This window comes from Crotalus tigris, unplaced genomic scaffold, assembly GCF_016545835.1.
Source record: "Crotalus tigris isolate CLP2741 ecotype Arizona unplaced genomic scaffold, ASM1654583v1 scf7180000023897.34210, whole genome shotgun sequence".
NCBI classification, from domain to species: Eukaryota; Metazoa; Chordata; class Lepidosauria; order Squamata; family Viperidae; genus Crotalus; species Crotalus tigris.
The window spans coordinates 18,290-34,210 of NW_024100257.1; the positions used below are offsets into that span (position 1 = coordinate 18,290).

The 15,921-nt window shown below is 49.5% G+C and overlaps 1 protein-coding gene across 2 annotated transcripts; it reads right to left on the reverse strand.

Moving 5' to 3' along the window:
• Window positions 1-371: 371 nt before the first annotated feature.
• Window positions 372-12,178, reverse strand: LOC120298454. Of its 2 annotated transcripts, none has more exons than XM_039322227.1 (5): window positions 12,128-12,178; window positions 7,887-8,005; window positions 3,220-6,440; window positions 2,005-2,059; window positions 372-1,887 (listed from the first exon to the last, which is right to left on the reverse strand). In XM_039322227.1, coding segments are annotated over exons 1-5 (4,023 nt in total). In that variant the 5' UTR covers window positions 12,130-12,178; the 3' UTR covers window positions 372-1,261. The 2 variants fall into 2 exon arrangements, with proteins under 2 accessions (XP_039178161.1, XP_039178162.1); XM_039322228.1 differs by lacking the exon at window positions 12,128-12,178 and adding an exon at window positions 11,090-11,658.
• Between the last annotated feature and the right edge of the window lie 3,743 nt (window positions 12,179-15,921).

Consider the following 15,921-nt stretch of genomic DNA (forward strand, 5'->3'; position numbering starts at 1 on the left):
CGAACGTCCTGCTGCAAATTTGGCTGCTGGGCATGTGTCCTTCTTCCTCTTGCTTGACCAGGAGACCAGAAGCAAGTCGGCGAAGAGAAGCATCTGGAGTGGAGCTGACGGACACTAAGAGATGGGAAGGACCCAGCAGGAGCCTGATTTCCTCAGACCCCCTTCCTGGAGCCAGTGTGAAAAGCTACGGGGGATACCCTGCGTTCTGCTCCATCCCTCGAGTATAATCTGACACGAATTCCATGTCCCCCTCTCTCCAGGACGATTGGACAACATCCCCGTTCTCCTCTGCCTTTGGATCACATTGCAGACAGAGCTGGTTAGGCTGAGGTTCATTAGTCCCCCTGCCACACACACACACACACACAAACTTTTGTAAGGAAAGAGATTTAATAAGAAGGTCTCTGATTGAAACAGTCATGACCGTCCTAGTGAGTCCAGGTGTTGCCTCTAGAAGGTGGTGTAGAGCAGCACTCCCCAACCTTTTGGACACCAGGGACCAGTTCCGTGGAAGGCGGTTTTTCCATGGAGCAGGGGGCCCTGGTTTCACATGCTGCCTGGATCCCACCCATGCAGGAATGGGGCTTTGGCCACTTGTGCAGCCCAGTTCCTGGTGGGCCATAGATCGGCATCAGTCCACAGCCCATGATTTGGAGACCCCTGATGTACAGGAGTACAGACTCAGCCTTTCAGAAAATATGTGGCAGCTGTCAGGAAAAAACGAATCCACTCCAGGATAACGGGAAGGGGTGAGAAAGAAGCTCAAGGCTGCCCTGGTTTGATGCTCTTTGGTGCCAGAAGGAGCGAAGGGGAGATGCTCTCCAGATTCTCCTGCTATAATCTCTCCCCATAAAGTTGAGCTCTAACATTTCTTGTGTTGTTGGCTTCCCGACCTGGTCTACCTCGAAGGACAGACAGGTGGGAAGCCCCAAAGACCTGGTCCTCCCTAAGGGACACGGGTCCAGGATGGGAGAGAATTCGGCTGTGGGACCTACTGATCCTGGGACAGGTGGGCAGGATCTTCCCATGCCCTTGAAAAAAGTCCTGTCATCCAAAGGGGAGGAAGCGGATTCTCAAGAGAAGGAATCGGCTGAGTGGAACTCAGCCACGAATCTCTGGCCTGGGTTCTTCAGAGGTCACATGGCAAGAGCTGGATTAGAACACAGAACGGAAGGGCTGTGGCATTTGGCAGAGTTGCCACCTTGGGAGCTGAGGCTCAATTAAAGAAACTTTCTGACCTCTGTTGGAAAGGAAAAAAAAATCAGAAGTTGTGTCTTTCGTTGAAGCTCATCATCTCTTCCGTGTAACAAGGAGCATCTCTGTTTGTTTCCACCAGACAATCAATCATGGTCATCAGTTTGGCCACCTGAGCCTCTCGTTCTGCCCCTTCGGCCTTGTTGTTGAAAGCCAGGAACCGGTTCCCACATTCAGCAGCATATTGCTGCAGTTTTTTATCAGATACAGCTATGACATTTTCGATAGAGGTACCTTCCAGATCCTCTTTGTGGGTGAACAAAAGGATGATGTAATTTTTGGCTTTAAGGCCAAAAATCTCTTTGATCAGCTGAGGCACCTGCTCCTCCTCCTGAGTGAAATCACCAGGAAGCATCACATGCAGAATGACGTGGGGACCTGGGGAGCAAAACTTCACGCACTTCCTCACTTCTGCAACAACGTAGTTGGGTGGAAGACTGAGATCGAAAAAGGCAGGCGTATCAACAACCACAACCTTCCTGCCATTTAGCTGTGTGTCCTCCTTTTGACATGCTTTTGTTACTGATGTAATTGACATGTAACTTTTAAAGACGTTGCTTCCCAGAATTGTGTTTCCCGTCGCACTTCTCCCATTTCCGCTTCTGCCCACAAGGACGATCCTCTGTTCAGACCCTACAACCCAAAGGGGAGAAGAGAGAAGAAGGGGACTGGTCAGCAGTGTACGACCGTCACAGCCTGTCCCCCCACCCAGAACAGTAGCTTCCACCCCACCTGAACCCAAGACTTTACCTTGGATGCGTACAGTCATATGCAGACCAGCCGCACAGCACATAACCTGAGATTTCTGCGTGAAAAGAAAAAACAGAATCAGCCAAAGGAGAGGCTGCGTTGCTCAGAGGTTGCTAAGAACTCACCTCACCCAGAAGTCAAGCAAGAAATGGAGGGGGATTAAAAAAGGACCTGACTTGGATCAGATCTGCTCCCCCTCCAGCAGGTTCCCCGAGTGGTCTTCCCACTCAGCCCTGTTCCTGTCTAAGACATCCCACAGGATGGACCTCACGCTTGTAGTCGCTCCCTCCATTCTGCAAAACGGTCCTCGCCCACCGGCACTGTCTCCATCAGGTCAGAGACTAGTCTCTCCTGCTCGGTTCCCGTGGCCTCGTGCGTCATGGCTGACCCGCTTTGCAAACCTTACTCACCACCAGACAACAAAAACTAGGGAGGGCGGAAGGGGATGATTGGAATTGATGGGTGGCTGGGAGGGGAATGAGGAATGTATGTGCACGGGTTGTGGCCTGAGAAAGTTTCCAGCACCTTAAGGTGTTTCCCAAAACAATGACTGAACTGGATTGGTGGAAAACAGACAACGGGGCGCCCGGGGAGGAAAGGGGGGATTATTGCTGTGCTGTTTTTAATGGCAAAACCTGAAAACTAGCTTTGCTTCTACTGTGCCTATATCAGTAGTTCTCAACCTTTTTAATGCCGCGACCCCCAACCGGCTGTAGGTCGAGGACTACTCAACCGGTCGTAAGTTGAGGATTACTCAACTGGTGCAGCACCGTTTGCAGAATGGGAATTTTGGCGGGCTCAGCAGGGCAGAGACAGCCTGGACAATTCCTATTGGCTTTGGAAAGCCAATAGAATTAGACTCTATTCAAGAGAGTCTATTCTATTGACTTTCAAAAGCCAATAGAATAAAAGGGAGTAGCACAGCTAAGGAAAAGGGGGAGAAAAATGGCGGACTGCGTTGTTTGGCGAGCCCCGTGAAATGGTCGTTCGACCCCAAATGGGGTCCCGACCCACAGGTTGAGAACCACTGGCCTATATGGATCTATCAGGAAACTTAAACTCTTGGTAAAAGAATTTCCCTGGAGTTTCTTTGCTGCAAATGCCAAAAATCTTCAAAAATCTCCAGTGATGGAGCACCCAAAACTGGTATCACCCTATTCTACTGCCTCCTCGTTCTCGTCCTCCCCTCTTCCTCCAAAGAAGGTGTCAAGTTACCTCTGCAGGCCTCCCCCTCGGATAGATGCAAGTGATCTCCTCGCTCCATTGACCGAGCCCAAATTCAGTCATAGCTGCACATCGGAATTGGAACTGAAGATTTAGTTGGACATCCTCCAGGGTGAATTGATCTTTAGGGCCTTCAGTATGGAGACTCTTCCAATTCTGCCCTGCAATCCGATATTCCACCTGGTACCAGGAGACTGAAGGCTTCCCAATGGCGACTGGGTCAATCCTGATCTGGAAACTATTTGGTTCGACTGGTTCAACCTTTAGAGAGGGAGGTCTTCTAAGAGCAGCTTCCATCTCCAGACGTTCCTTGAGGATCTCCATGGTCAAAATTAACCTTTTGGTTTCCAGCAACATTAGTGAGTCAAAGAAGTTCTTCATGCTGTTGGTGCTCATTTTCCAGTATATTTCAGCAGCAGCATTATGACTTCCTCCACTTTCTCCGTGAGTAAAGAGGGATGAATGGTTGAATCTGAAGTGCAGAGGGGTTCCCGACTTGTCCCGATCACAAGGCAGGTCAGCCTCCTTGAGGGCCTCCAGGATAGGTGCGGTTCCCCCATCAGCAAAGGTGATCAGGAGCTGGACGTTATCCTTCACGTCTTTTCCCAACAGGGAGAGCATGGAATCAAAGATGCATTTCTGGGCATGAACTGAATGGGCAAGGAAGGCCTGGGCCACCATGCAAATGGCATCAACGTGGTCAATGCCCCCTGGGGCGGAGAAAAATTCTCGGAGCTGCTTTTCAACCAGTTTGTCTTGCTCTGCGTCTCTTCTGCCTCCAAATCCTGGAGTGTCAATGATTGTGAGAGAATACGGAATCCGGAAACCCTCCTGATGGTGCACCACATAGACAGTGACTTCAGACGTCCTGCTTCCAGCTTCGCTTCTCGGGGTGGTTTCGTGAATCAGTTTGAATCTGAAATTATCTCCCCACTGGACGCCCAGAATATAATTGATCATCCCGTTGATCAGTGTGGTTTTGCCAGCCCATAGTGCTCCTATCATCAGGATCACTTTGTTCGGCACTTTTGGGTTCTCCTTTCCAAGCTGGTATATGAGACAGGAGCTGGAGGCATCTGAAGGGACTTTCTTCAGAGGAAGAGCGAACACTAACGGATGTGTGTCCTCCACCGGGGAGCGTCCCTGAAGGAACTGGCGGGCGACGTTGCCTGCATCTTCTTCCTCCAGTGATGTGGAGACTTCCACCTCCTCACTGGGGACACCCAGAGCTCTATTGTCACACACGGCTGACACCCGTATTCTATATGCCGTCTGGGGCTTCAGACCTTCGATGGGGTAAAACTCTGTTTTTCTCCCAGTCCTTTTTCCAGTCCACTCGTCCTTCCCAACTCCAGCCTCCACCATTCTGTACTCCACCTTGTACTCCTTGACCATAACTCCTGAGGCAACGATGCTGGGACTCATCCAGGCCACAGAGATGACAGAAGATGCTGCAGTGACCTTTCTTAATTTCTCAGGAGGGCTGGTGGAAAGAGTCTTTATGGGTGGGCTCAGGTCACTGGATTTACTAAATCCAAGCTTGCAACAAGCAGCATACTGGAACTGGTACTCTGTGTTTGGAGGCAGATCTTTCAGCAGGAAGACCTTGCTGGTGTTCTCTGTCCTCACGGTCTTCCAATTCTCTTCCTCTGCAATCTTGTACTCTACCAGATAGCTGGAGGTGGAAGCCTTGCCATATTCAGCTGGCTGAAACTTCAGCTGAATGCTGTTGTGTCTCGATTCAGTAATCTGCAAAGGGAGAGGTTTTGAAGGCAACTCAAAGTTCTTGCTGACCAGCTTTCCATCTTCATAAAGGTATATTGAGGCTCCTGGGATGTCCACATCTGGGAGTGAGGCCACGACAAAGCGGACCTTCTCATTCGATTGGTTGACACTGAAAAAGTCTTTCATGGATTTGGCCGCTTGGCGAGCATTGTGGGTCCTCTCCTGGTCCTCAAACCAGGCCTTGCCTTTCTTGACCTCTGGAGTGGATCTGGTGGACTTAGCTGATTCTTGCAAGAATCGCTCCTGAAGCTTGTCCCGTAAGCTCAACAGAAACGGCTCCTCTTCGTGTAAAGAAGTGAATATAAAGGAGACCACGTATCCATTCTGAGGGTCGAGAACTATTTCTTCCAACTTGTTCTGGGAAGAGATAATTTGTATTCCACTTAGAATCATTAGATAAGATCTGACAAAGTTAATTTCTCTTTTCTTGGTGTCTAGAAATTCACGGAGTCTTCGGCTATTGAAGGGTGACCGGTTGATGGACGTCAAGATGTCCACCAGGGTCCCTTCCTCCTGGCCTCCTCCCCGGATGGAAGGCAACACTCTGGCCAGTTGTTTCTGGAAAGTTTGCCTGTGTTGCTTGCACAGATCCTTGAACTGCTGGATCTTCTCTTTGATCTCAGGGAAGGTCTCGGCAATGGGATCGTTGGCTAGATCATTGCTTTGCATCTGGATTTCATTGAGTTCCTCCAAGATCTTCTCAGCATCAAAGACCAATTCTAGGCTGATCTCACGGACCATCTTAGCTGCTTTGGTGTTGAGCTTGGTCAGCGGGTAGAGCCAGACCCGCACAGGAACAGCCTTCTCCCCATCTTTCCCTAACATTTTTGGTAGAGTTTCGTAAACTTTCATGGCATCTTGGAAAGTGACTGGATTTTTCTCCAGAGAAAAATCTCCATGGAACGTGCAACTGAACTTCAGAGCATTCTCTTTCTCCTCCTTGTTTAGTTTGGCCTCTGCTTCTCCCATGATTGATATCTCCTTCTTGATTGCAAGATGGATGTTTCCTTCTATATTTTTTATCATCTCTGTTGAAGAAACCTCTCGGTCAAAGACAAAGAAAGCCTGGGCTCCAAAAAGAATTGCAGTGACCACATGGGTGGCCGTGCCATGCTCAAAGACTTCTGGATGGGAAACTTTCTGGGTTCCTAGATGGTTCATTGTCAGCTGCTCATACCTGGTGGTGGTTTTGTACCTAACGGTGACTCTGGCCTGTTGCTTGGACTTCTTGGTATCATGAAGATACTTGGCTGATCCTTCCACTTCAACCAGGCCTGCCAGGAAACTGGCCTTGAGGGATCCTGAAATGTCCAGAGCATTGGCCTTGTCATCAATGGTGTCGGATGCAATGATTTCCAATTCGGTCTTGGGCTGAGGCTTAATGGTCAGGTGCTTCTGCAGAGAGAGGGGGTTCCAAAGGGTGACACCTGCACGGAACAGGAGACAACAGGAAGATAAACGTGAAATGAGACCTTAGAAACGCCTAGAGAAGCCCCAGAGTGCTGAGACAATAGAGATATCATTTTTCCTGGATGGTGACCTCATTTGTTCTGCCTGGTCATCACCCAGCAGTTTTGCAAACTCCCAGAAACTCAAAAAGCTTTTGACTGAGTAGAGAGGAATGGGAACTTCTATGTACCTGTTGATTTCAAGAAAGATTTCCAATTCCCTGGAGAAATCATGTTTTTCTTTTTTTTTTTTTTTAATTAAAGAGTTTTATAAATTTTACAGAAAATAAAAGACAATACAAAAACAAAAAACAACATATACAAATAAAAAACAAACATTACCCAACAAAACCCCCCTTCCCCCACCCCTACCCAACCCCCCCCTTCCCCCTTCCCCCACCCCTACCCAACCCCCCCCTTCCCCCCCAGGGCCTCCCAGAGCAGAATATAGGCTTAATTAAAAAAAGTTAAAAAAAATTATATTTATAAAAAAAAAAGAATATAAAATAGAATATATATATATATATATATAAAGTTAAAAATTATGAAAAAACTATATAGTATTTTTTTTATATCAAATTTAAATTGTGTGAATTTTATCCATTTATCCCAAACAGCAAGAAATTTCTCTTGCGTTTGTCCCTTTAAGAAAGCCGAAATCTTTGCCATTTCTGCCAAATGAGACACTTTAAGAAACCATTCCTGCAATGTAGGCAAAGATTCCTTCTTCCAATATTGTCCTACTAACAGCCTCGCAGCTGTAATCAAATTTAACATCAATATAACCTCCTTTGTATCACAAGCAATAACTATACCTAACAAAAATAATTGTGGAGTAAATTTTACCCTCCTTTTAAAAATTCTCTGGATATTCCACCATATCTTAATCCAGAATGCTTTTATCTCTCTGCACGACAACCAAATATGATAATAAGTAGCGTCCATACAACCACATCTCCAACATTTAGGTTGTAAGTCAGGGTACATAAAAGACATTTTTTGTGGATCAAGGTGCCATCTATAAAACATGAGAAATCATGTTTTTCATCAGGGGTTCAGAGGGGCCTTCTGTGTTCAGACCTCCCTCCCCCCCCCCAGAAAAGCACCAGCACCACAACTTTAAAATTAATATCTCTCACTTCACTATCCCGGGTAAGACCTCAACTCCTTTTGTAATCATTTTCCAAAGCATTTCAAAGACTTTATTATGAGCCGAGGAAAGTTGCTGTGTGCCTGTCCAAAGGGTTGGATACGCATTCCAGGCAGGTCCTACCCAGATAGCCGTTATCAGCAGGCTGTAGATCCAGGAGCCGAGGCCTGAAGTGACCCTGTGCTGTGCCGGAGAATCGATGGCGTTGCCCTTCTGCCCCCCTCTAGAGATCCTGCAGGGGCTGCCTACCCTTTGGACTCTCCTCCAGCTCCTACCTGGGATGAGCACATCCGTGCGGCAGTCGTACAGCATCCCCAGCTGGAAGGGGCGGCCCAGGGCTGGGGTCTCCACAATGTTTTCAGCCATGGCCAGGCTCAGCTCCTGCGTGTTGCTCCTGCAAGAGAGAAGAACCACTTGGAGGAGGCAGAGACTGACCAAGAGGGGGGGAGACAGTGCATGTCCCTCCCTGAACCAGGAATGTCCCCTCTCCAACAACTCTTAGGAAGCTGTTCCAAAAAAGCGCCATTGGGTGCACTCCAGGCCACACTGATAAAGAGTTTGGGGAAGGGGATTCCTGCACCCTGTGTCTCTCACAGACCCCCAGATGCTTTGGGCAGCAGAAGGGCCACTGGAGAAGTCCGCACAGCCTACACCCCACACACTAACCAGCAAGTGCCACTTACCTGCCAAATCCACCCCTGTAAAGAGTTTGGGGAAGGGGATACCTTCACTGTTAGGACCCAGGTGGGCAACACCAGGCAGCCCTCCAGAGAGTTCCTTATTTCTCTTGGGAAGGTTAAACAAATGGCCCTCCACTGACTAGTGAGTCCCCCAACCAACAGCCAATAGATCAGCGGTTCTCAACCCGAGGAGTCGCGACCCCTTTGGGGGTCAAATGACCCTTTCACAGGGGTCACATAAAACCATCAGAAAACACATATTTCCAATGGTCTTAGGAACCGAGACACTGCTCCTCTATCCGTCTCCGCACGGCTTCGAGCTGGGGGCCGTTGCAGCGCCGGATTCGTTTCCGTTGAACATCTCCTAAGGGAGGCTGCGTTGCTTCGCAGCCCTGTCCGCGGAGGAGGCTGAACTAAGCTCTGCCGGTGCTGTTGCCCTCTTGGCTTCTCTCTCTGTCTCCCTGCCTGGGCGCTTCTCCAACCAGGCTGGGTGGAGCCGGCGGAGCGGCCTTCCTGCCCTCCCTCCCCGGTCAGCTGGAGCTGGGCAGGTCGGCGACCTTTGGAAGTGGGGCGAGGACAGACAAGGAGTGCTGAGCCCCGAGCGCAGTGGGTGAGCAGGAAGCATCATTGCGTGCTTGGAGAGCCCTTAGGCTTGGGGTTTACCACAACATGAGGAACTGTATTAAAGGGTCGCGGCATTAGGAAGGTTGAGAACCACTGCTATAGATTATCCAGCAAGGCCCCAAGGGAGAATTCCAGGCATACGGCAAGGGCAGTCCTCAGAGCACGGCAAAGGTGCAAGACAAGGAGCAACTTCCAAAAGGGGCACAGTGAAACCAAAGGCAAATGCAATTCACACCACAAGGGCCCAATTCAACCCAAAAGGCAAAGAGCCCTTCTCAAAGCAAGATGGGGCCCAAGGTAAGGCAGGTCTGAAGGGAGAATCATCAGGGCCAGGGCAAGCCAAGAACAGCCCTCACCAGTCGTTGACGCACAGAGTGAAAGCAGTTCTTAAAGTAAGGCGTAACTGTGATCTGAAGACAAACACTTGTTCCTGGCAAAAATCCCTCCTCACTGTGCCTCCTTAAACGTTACTCTCCAGGTGAACCTTGTGAGGAGCTGGGAACCGTCCTCCCGAATAGCCGGGGTGCCGTGGGTTGACTCTGCCTTTCTCGATCAGCCTGCGCCCTCTCTTCCTCCGTGCCTACTCTTCCGAGGGTTGAGGGACCTGCGCCTGCCTCGTCCTCAGGTCGTTTCTCCTGAGCCATAGAGATTGCACCATCCCCGTGCACTGACCCTGGCTCCATATCCTCCTCCTCCTCAGACCTGGGCTCTGACGGGGCCATGATATTCACCCTGTGTCTCTCACAGACCCTCAAAGTCTGAAGACCACCTCCGTGGCTGTCACAAGGGCTATGGGACCAGCAGGCAGATCCGGAACTCCCCCAGGGTTCAGGCAGTGGGCAAAGATCATGCTCCACCCTCTGAAGGTGGTTGAGTGCCTTCGTGGGCAGAGGTGCCCATCCTGCATCGGGGGAGTAAGGACCCCTCTGTCCGGAGCAGTGGGGCAGGGACAGTTTTGAGGTGGGACGGCCTTTCTTCCTAACAATAAGCGGACCGGACAGGAACACCAATTGGTTCTTTCCAGAGGAAATGAACTCAGAACGGACACACCTCAAACAGGAAGCGATGGCCAAGGCACGGATCGGCTCCATCAAATGGCCAGGTTAGTTTTTTCCGTGTTGCAAAGTGGAGACGTCATGCTCAGCCCACTTAGTCAGCACAAAAGAGGGAGCAGAGATAATCCCCGACTTATAACAGTGCAGTTATGAAGTTAGAACAGTACCGGGAAAAGGGATTTAGGAACATTTTACACACTGAATGACGGTGATCAGGGTCACGTGATCAAAATTCAGACGCTTGGCAACAGACTCCTATTTCTGACCGTCGCTGGATCCCAAGGTCACCCGATCCCTTTTCGCGACTTTCCGACAAGCAAAATCAACTGGGGAAGCCGGATCCACTTAACGGCTGAGGGACTAACTTATCGACGGCAATGATTCACTTAAAAACCAAGGTGAGAAAGATCATCAAATGGGGCAAAGCTCACTTAACGTATGCCTCACTTCACAAGAGAAATTTGGGGCTCAGCTGTGGCGTAACTAGAGGACTACCTGTATATGACCCATCAAAACTAATCAAGGAGAAAAGCAACCTAGAATTAAGGAGAAATTTCCGGACAGTGAGAACAATTAAGCAGTGAACCACCTGCCTCCAGAAGCGGTGAATGCTCCAACACTGGAAGCTTTTAAGAAGAGACTGGACAGCCATTTGTCCGAAATGGTGTAGGGTTTCCTGCCTGAGCAGGGGGTTGGACTAGAAGACCTCCAAGGTCCCTTCCAACTCTGTTATTCTGTTCTGTTCTATTCTTAATTGAGGGCACAAATCTTTCTAGCTCAGGCACGTCAAACCCGTGCCTGTTCTAGCTAACTGAGTTGCAAAGAAGGAAAGAGAAATTTGCGTAACCGAATGAATCTGTTTACAGCAGGAAGAGGAGCAGAGTCTGCTTTCCTCTGCTGGGCTTGTGGCAGGATCAAAATCCTGGGGCTGGGCAGTGTCGCGATGTTTCTGGCCACAGGAGCGTCGCAACCCCCCCACCCCACTGTGGGCAGGGAGGTCTTGACCACACAGGCCTCCGACACCACCACCACCCCAATTCCAGAGAAGCCTGGTCTTCTCCCCCCTTTCCCGCTCCTACTGGCCCTCTCTCTGCCCCATAATATCTTGAGTCCCCTTACCTTCCCCTTCGTTTGCAGCTGCTGCCTAAGCTGTGACAAGCCCCGATGCCAGATTCGGGCTAGGAAGCTGCCCAAGGAGTCTTCTTGCAGCCTGGCTAGGGTGAGGGTGTGACCTCTCTGATTCCCACTTTCACTTTCGCTGACAGGAAAGGGCGGGGCCTCGAAGCAACTCAGACTTGCCAACTCAGAGAGGCCAATTTAATGATCAAAGGCCAGGAGATTAAGACGTAGGACAGTGGTTCTCAACCTTTTTAATGCCGCGACCCCCAACCGGTCGTAAGGCGAGGACTAAACCAGTCGTAAGTCGAGGACTACCCAACCGGTCATGAGTTGAGGACTTTCCCTGCCCGGGAGCGCCGCAGATGCGTGGTGCCGCTGTTGGTGTTGCAGCCCCCTCCTCGCCCCATCCTTGCCCTTTGTGTGCCCTTTCTTGAGGAAACATCTGCAGCAAAGCTCGCTAGCTCGTAACACAAATGGCAAACCGCATGACAGTGAAACAGGATGTTATGCAGAACTAAGCTCGAGAAGGCACTAACCACATGGTTTTGTTTTGTGTCACCAGGTGGGCAATATAGGTCAAACATGACATGTACTCTTGACATGCTCTGAGACTAAGTAATGGGAGTGGCTTGAAGCTCATGGCGCAGCAAGAAATTATATGTATGGCACAAATGTATCACATGTAACCAATGCTTATTTGCATACTGTAATCAATAAAGTAGTTCCCGGACTTCGGTTCAGGGCAGTTCCACCCCAAGAAAACCTCCGTGTCAGGAGCCTTCTTCCGTGTATTCAGACATTCGTGGGATCTGCCCCACGTATGGGGGGATAGCAACAGTGGAATCCCCTCATGCCACCCCCTGCACCGGCTGAAGCATAGCTGGCAAGCGGCAGAGACGGAGCAGGCTGACCACCGGCTGGGCCCCCAGCTGGCCCAGCTCAAGGGAGGTAAGGCACCCGCCGGGCCCCACGCGCGCCAGCAACCTTCCCTGCGCCCGCCGGCCGCCCACCTCCCACCCCTGGCCCTCTTTTACTTACATTTTTAGTAGTTGCTCAGCAGGGAGGGGTGGAAACTTCCAGACAGCTCGCCTTCGCTGCAGACAACTTGCAGCACCATTTGCAGAATGGGACTTTTGGCGGGCTCAGCAGGGCAGAGACAGCCTCGACAATTCCTATTGGCTTTTGAAAGCCAATAGAATTAGACTCTATTCAAGAGAGTCTATTCTATTGGCTTTCAAAAGCCAATAGAACAAAAGGGAGTAGCACAGCTAAGGAAAAGGGGAAAAAAATGGCGGACTGCGTTGTTTGGTGACCCCCGTGAAATGGTCATTTGACCCCAAATGGGGTTGCGACCCACAGGTTGAGAACCGCTGACCTAGGAGAAGAATGAGTGCAGGACTTGGGTTTGGCTAGTAGTAAAGAAAAAAAGAAAGAGGGACGACATGATAAGAATTTCAGTATTTGAGGGGCTGCCCCAAAGAAGGGGGGGGGCGGTCCACCTATCCTCCAAAGCAGCAGAAGGCAGGACAAGAAGCGACGGATGGAAACTAATCGAGGAGAGAAGCCACCTAGAACTGAGAAGAAATTTCCTAATAGTGAAGACAATTAACCAGCGGAACAACCTGCCTCCAGAAATCGTGGGCGCTCCATCACTGGAGGTGTTTGAGAAGAGAGTAGGCAGTCACTTGTCTGAGATGGTAGAGGTTCTGCTTGAGCAGGGGGCTGGACTAGAAGACCTCCAGGGTCCCTTCCAGCTCTGTCATTTTATGATTCTGCAAAGTGCTTGAGCTGGGGTTGGACTAGAAGACCTCCGAGGTCCCTTCCAGACTGTGATTCTATGTTCTAGGCAGGAGAGATCCATATTTCCTGGCCAAAGAGACAAGATTTGTTCTGGGGCTCGACTGGGGAGTGACCTGGTCCCCACGTTGGCAGAGGTTAGTCCATGCTTGTCGGTCAAGCTGTGGATCATGGGTCTGTTTTCCTTCAGCAGCAAGTAGCCCGTTCTCAGCCCTCTCGGAAAACTACAGGCTGTTTCCTCTGCGCAGCCCCACCACAAGGCTCTGCTCTTAGCTCTAAATCAACCGGGGGGGGGAGATCTGCCAACCCCCAACTTCGCAAAGCCCCGTGAAGGGTCAGACAACGGCAAGCCCTTGCAACAAGCCACCGAGTCCTCACAGCCCTGTGCAGTCCTGACTTCACGACTAAAACATTCATCTGCAGAAAAAGAAAAGGAACTCCTAATCCCTCGCTTAGAACGGGGAGGGGGCAGCCTGGTTTCCTCCCCTGTCTTGGTGGCAGGATCAGAATTCAGGCCCTTGGCAAGCTGGTGGTCTTTGCAGCCACAGGAGCTCCGCAAGTATTGGCTGAGAGCTTGACCTCACAAAACTCTCCCCCCCCCAACTCCAGAGAAGCTGGCCTTCTCCCTCCCTCCCCCCTCCCACTGGCCCGCTCTCTCTGCCCCTCCCTCCCACACACCTGTGTGCTCTTAGCTTCCTTTTCCTCTGCAGCTGCTGCCTACAGGCTGCATACAGACTGGGCTAGAAAGCTTCTCCCCGAAGAATCTTCCCTCTCCTTAACTTCCACTTCGCTTTTACTCATCAGGAAATGAGCAGCGGTGGAAGGCAGCTCCAGGTTCTGGCTGACCACTTCTCCATCTTCAGAAAGGAGGGGGGAGAGGGGCTCCTGGTGGAAAGACCACTCTTCTTCCTCCCCCCCCCCTCCAGACGTAGGGAGGCAAACACCCCATCCTGACTTTGACAGCTTCCGGGAGGATGTTTCTCAAGCTGAGCAACTTGAAAGTGGGGGGGGGGACTTCAGCTCCCAGCATGCCCCAGCGAGTATGTTGAGAAGCTCTAGTCTCTTTATCTCCCTCCCTCCCTCCATCCCTCTAGCTGTTTCATTCTTGGCCACTTGAAAATGGGTGGACTTCAGCTCCCAGCATGCCCCAGCGAGTATGTTGAGACGCTCTGATCTCTTTTTCTCTCCCTCAATCCATCCCTCCCTCCCGCTGTTTCTCATTCTTGGCCCTTTGAAAATGGGTGGACTTCAGCTCCCAGAATTCCCCAGCCAGCATGTTGAGAAGCCCTGCTCTTTGTCTACCTCCCTCCCTTCCTCCATCTAACTTCCACTTTCGCTTTCACTCAAGAGGAAATGCACAGGGTTGGAAGGCAACTCCGGGTGCTGGCTGACCGCTTCTCCATCTTCATAAAGAGGGAGGGAGGGAGGGAGGGAGCCTGGTAGTGGAAAGACACACACACAAACACACACACAAAGATTCAGGGAGGCCAACATCCCACAGATTCACAGCCTCCAGGGTGGCGTTTCTCAAGCTTGGCTTCCCCGTATGCCCCAGCCAGTGTGTTGAGAAGCACTGATCTGTCTCACTCCGTGCATCCACGCGTATTCCCCCCCCCCTCTATGCATCCATCTGTCCATGCAAAGGTATTTCTCATCCTTTTGCAACTTGCAGATGGGTGGACTGCAACTCCCCAAATCCTTCAGCCGACTTGTTGGGAAGCTCTAATCTCTTTCTCTCCATCGCTCCCTTCTTCCCCTCCCGCCTTCCATCCCTCTATCTTTCCAATCCATCATCCATCCATCTTTCTAATCCATCCATCATCCATTCATTCATCCATTATCCATCTCTTTCCAATCCATCCATCATCCATCTATCCATCCATCTTTCCAATCCATCCATCCTATCCATCTTTCCAATCCATCCATCCATCTTTCCACCAAGCCGCCAGCCGTTTCTCATCCTTGGCAACTTGCAAGTGGCTGGACTTCAAATCCCAGAATTCTCTAGCCCGTGTGTTGAGAAGCTCTGATCTCTTTTGCTCCCTCCCTCTTTCTCATCTATCCATCCCTCCATTTTTCCAATCCATCCATCCGTGCTTTTTTTATAATATTTTATTAATTTTCCAATTTTACATTTGAATATTTAAAAAGCAACGTGGTGACTGGGTTAATTAATAGTTCAATAACAACATCTTAGTGCAAATCTCAGATTACCACATCAAATATTTCTTCTCTTTTTCCCTTAAAATTTACTGTCTCATATTCAGGTTAGTACATTTCTAATTATATCAGCTCAGTAAGAACATCATTATTTCATTTATCAATACATTTTTAGCTTATACATATCATAATTACATTCACTCTTCATAAACAATCCATATCCTGTTATTAATTTTTACTCAGTTTTTAATTTCTTATCAATATTCCAATTTAACCTTTAATATTTATAATTTTTCAGACTTTGGGTAACCAAAATTTCCCTTATCTCATTGCATAACAAACTATAATATCCAAAATACATATTTTATCTATTTGAATATAATCTATTTCCCATCATATTAAATCATCTACTTAATAACACAATATCCCCTTTAATAAATCAAAACCATTATATATATTGCCTGGGTTAATCAATAAATCAAACATATTCATAATATTTCATTTTATCCATCAGTTCCTCATCCTTGGCAACTTGCAAGTGGCTGGACTTCAACTCCCAGAATTCCCCAGCCAGCACGTTGAGTAGCTTTGATCTCTTTTTCTCCCTCGGACCCTCCATCTTTCCCATCCATCCAGCTTTCCTTTCTTCCCGCCTTTTTTCCTCTCTGTCTTCTGCCTGCTGTTTAATTTACCTCAGGATCTTCCTGTGTTCCCCACTGTCTTGTCTGTTCATGCACGAGGTGATCTGCGCTGTGATTGGTTGCCTTAATTATAAAGGAGGCGTTTCCCTCCCCCCCCCGCCTTTTTTCTTCTCTGTGTTCTGCCTGCTGTTTAATTTACCTCAGAATCTTCCTGTATTCCCCACTGTCTTGTCT

Bases quoted from the DNA above. Each gene is read 5' to 3' on its own strand.
- LOC120298454 (XM_039322227.1), bottom strand. The intron at 6,441-7,886 runs GTAGGAGCTGGA...TGTTCCGTGCAG, and splicing joins CACGGATGTGCTCATCCCAG to GTGTCACCCTTTGGAACCCC. The intron at 1,888-2,004 runs GTAAAGTCTTGG...TTTGGGTTGTAG, and splicing joins TATGACTGTACGCATCCAAG to GGTCTGAACAGAGGATCGTC.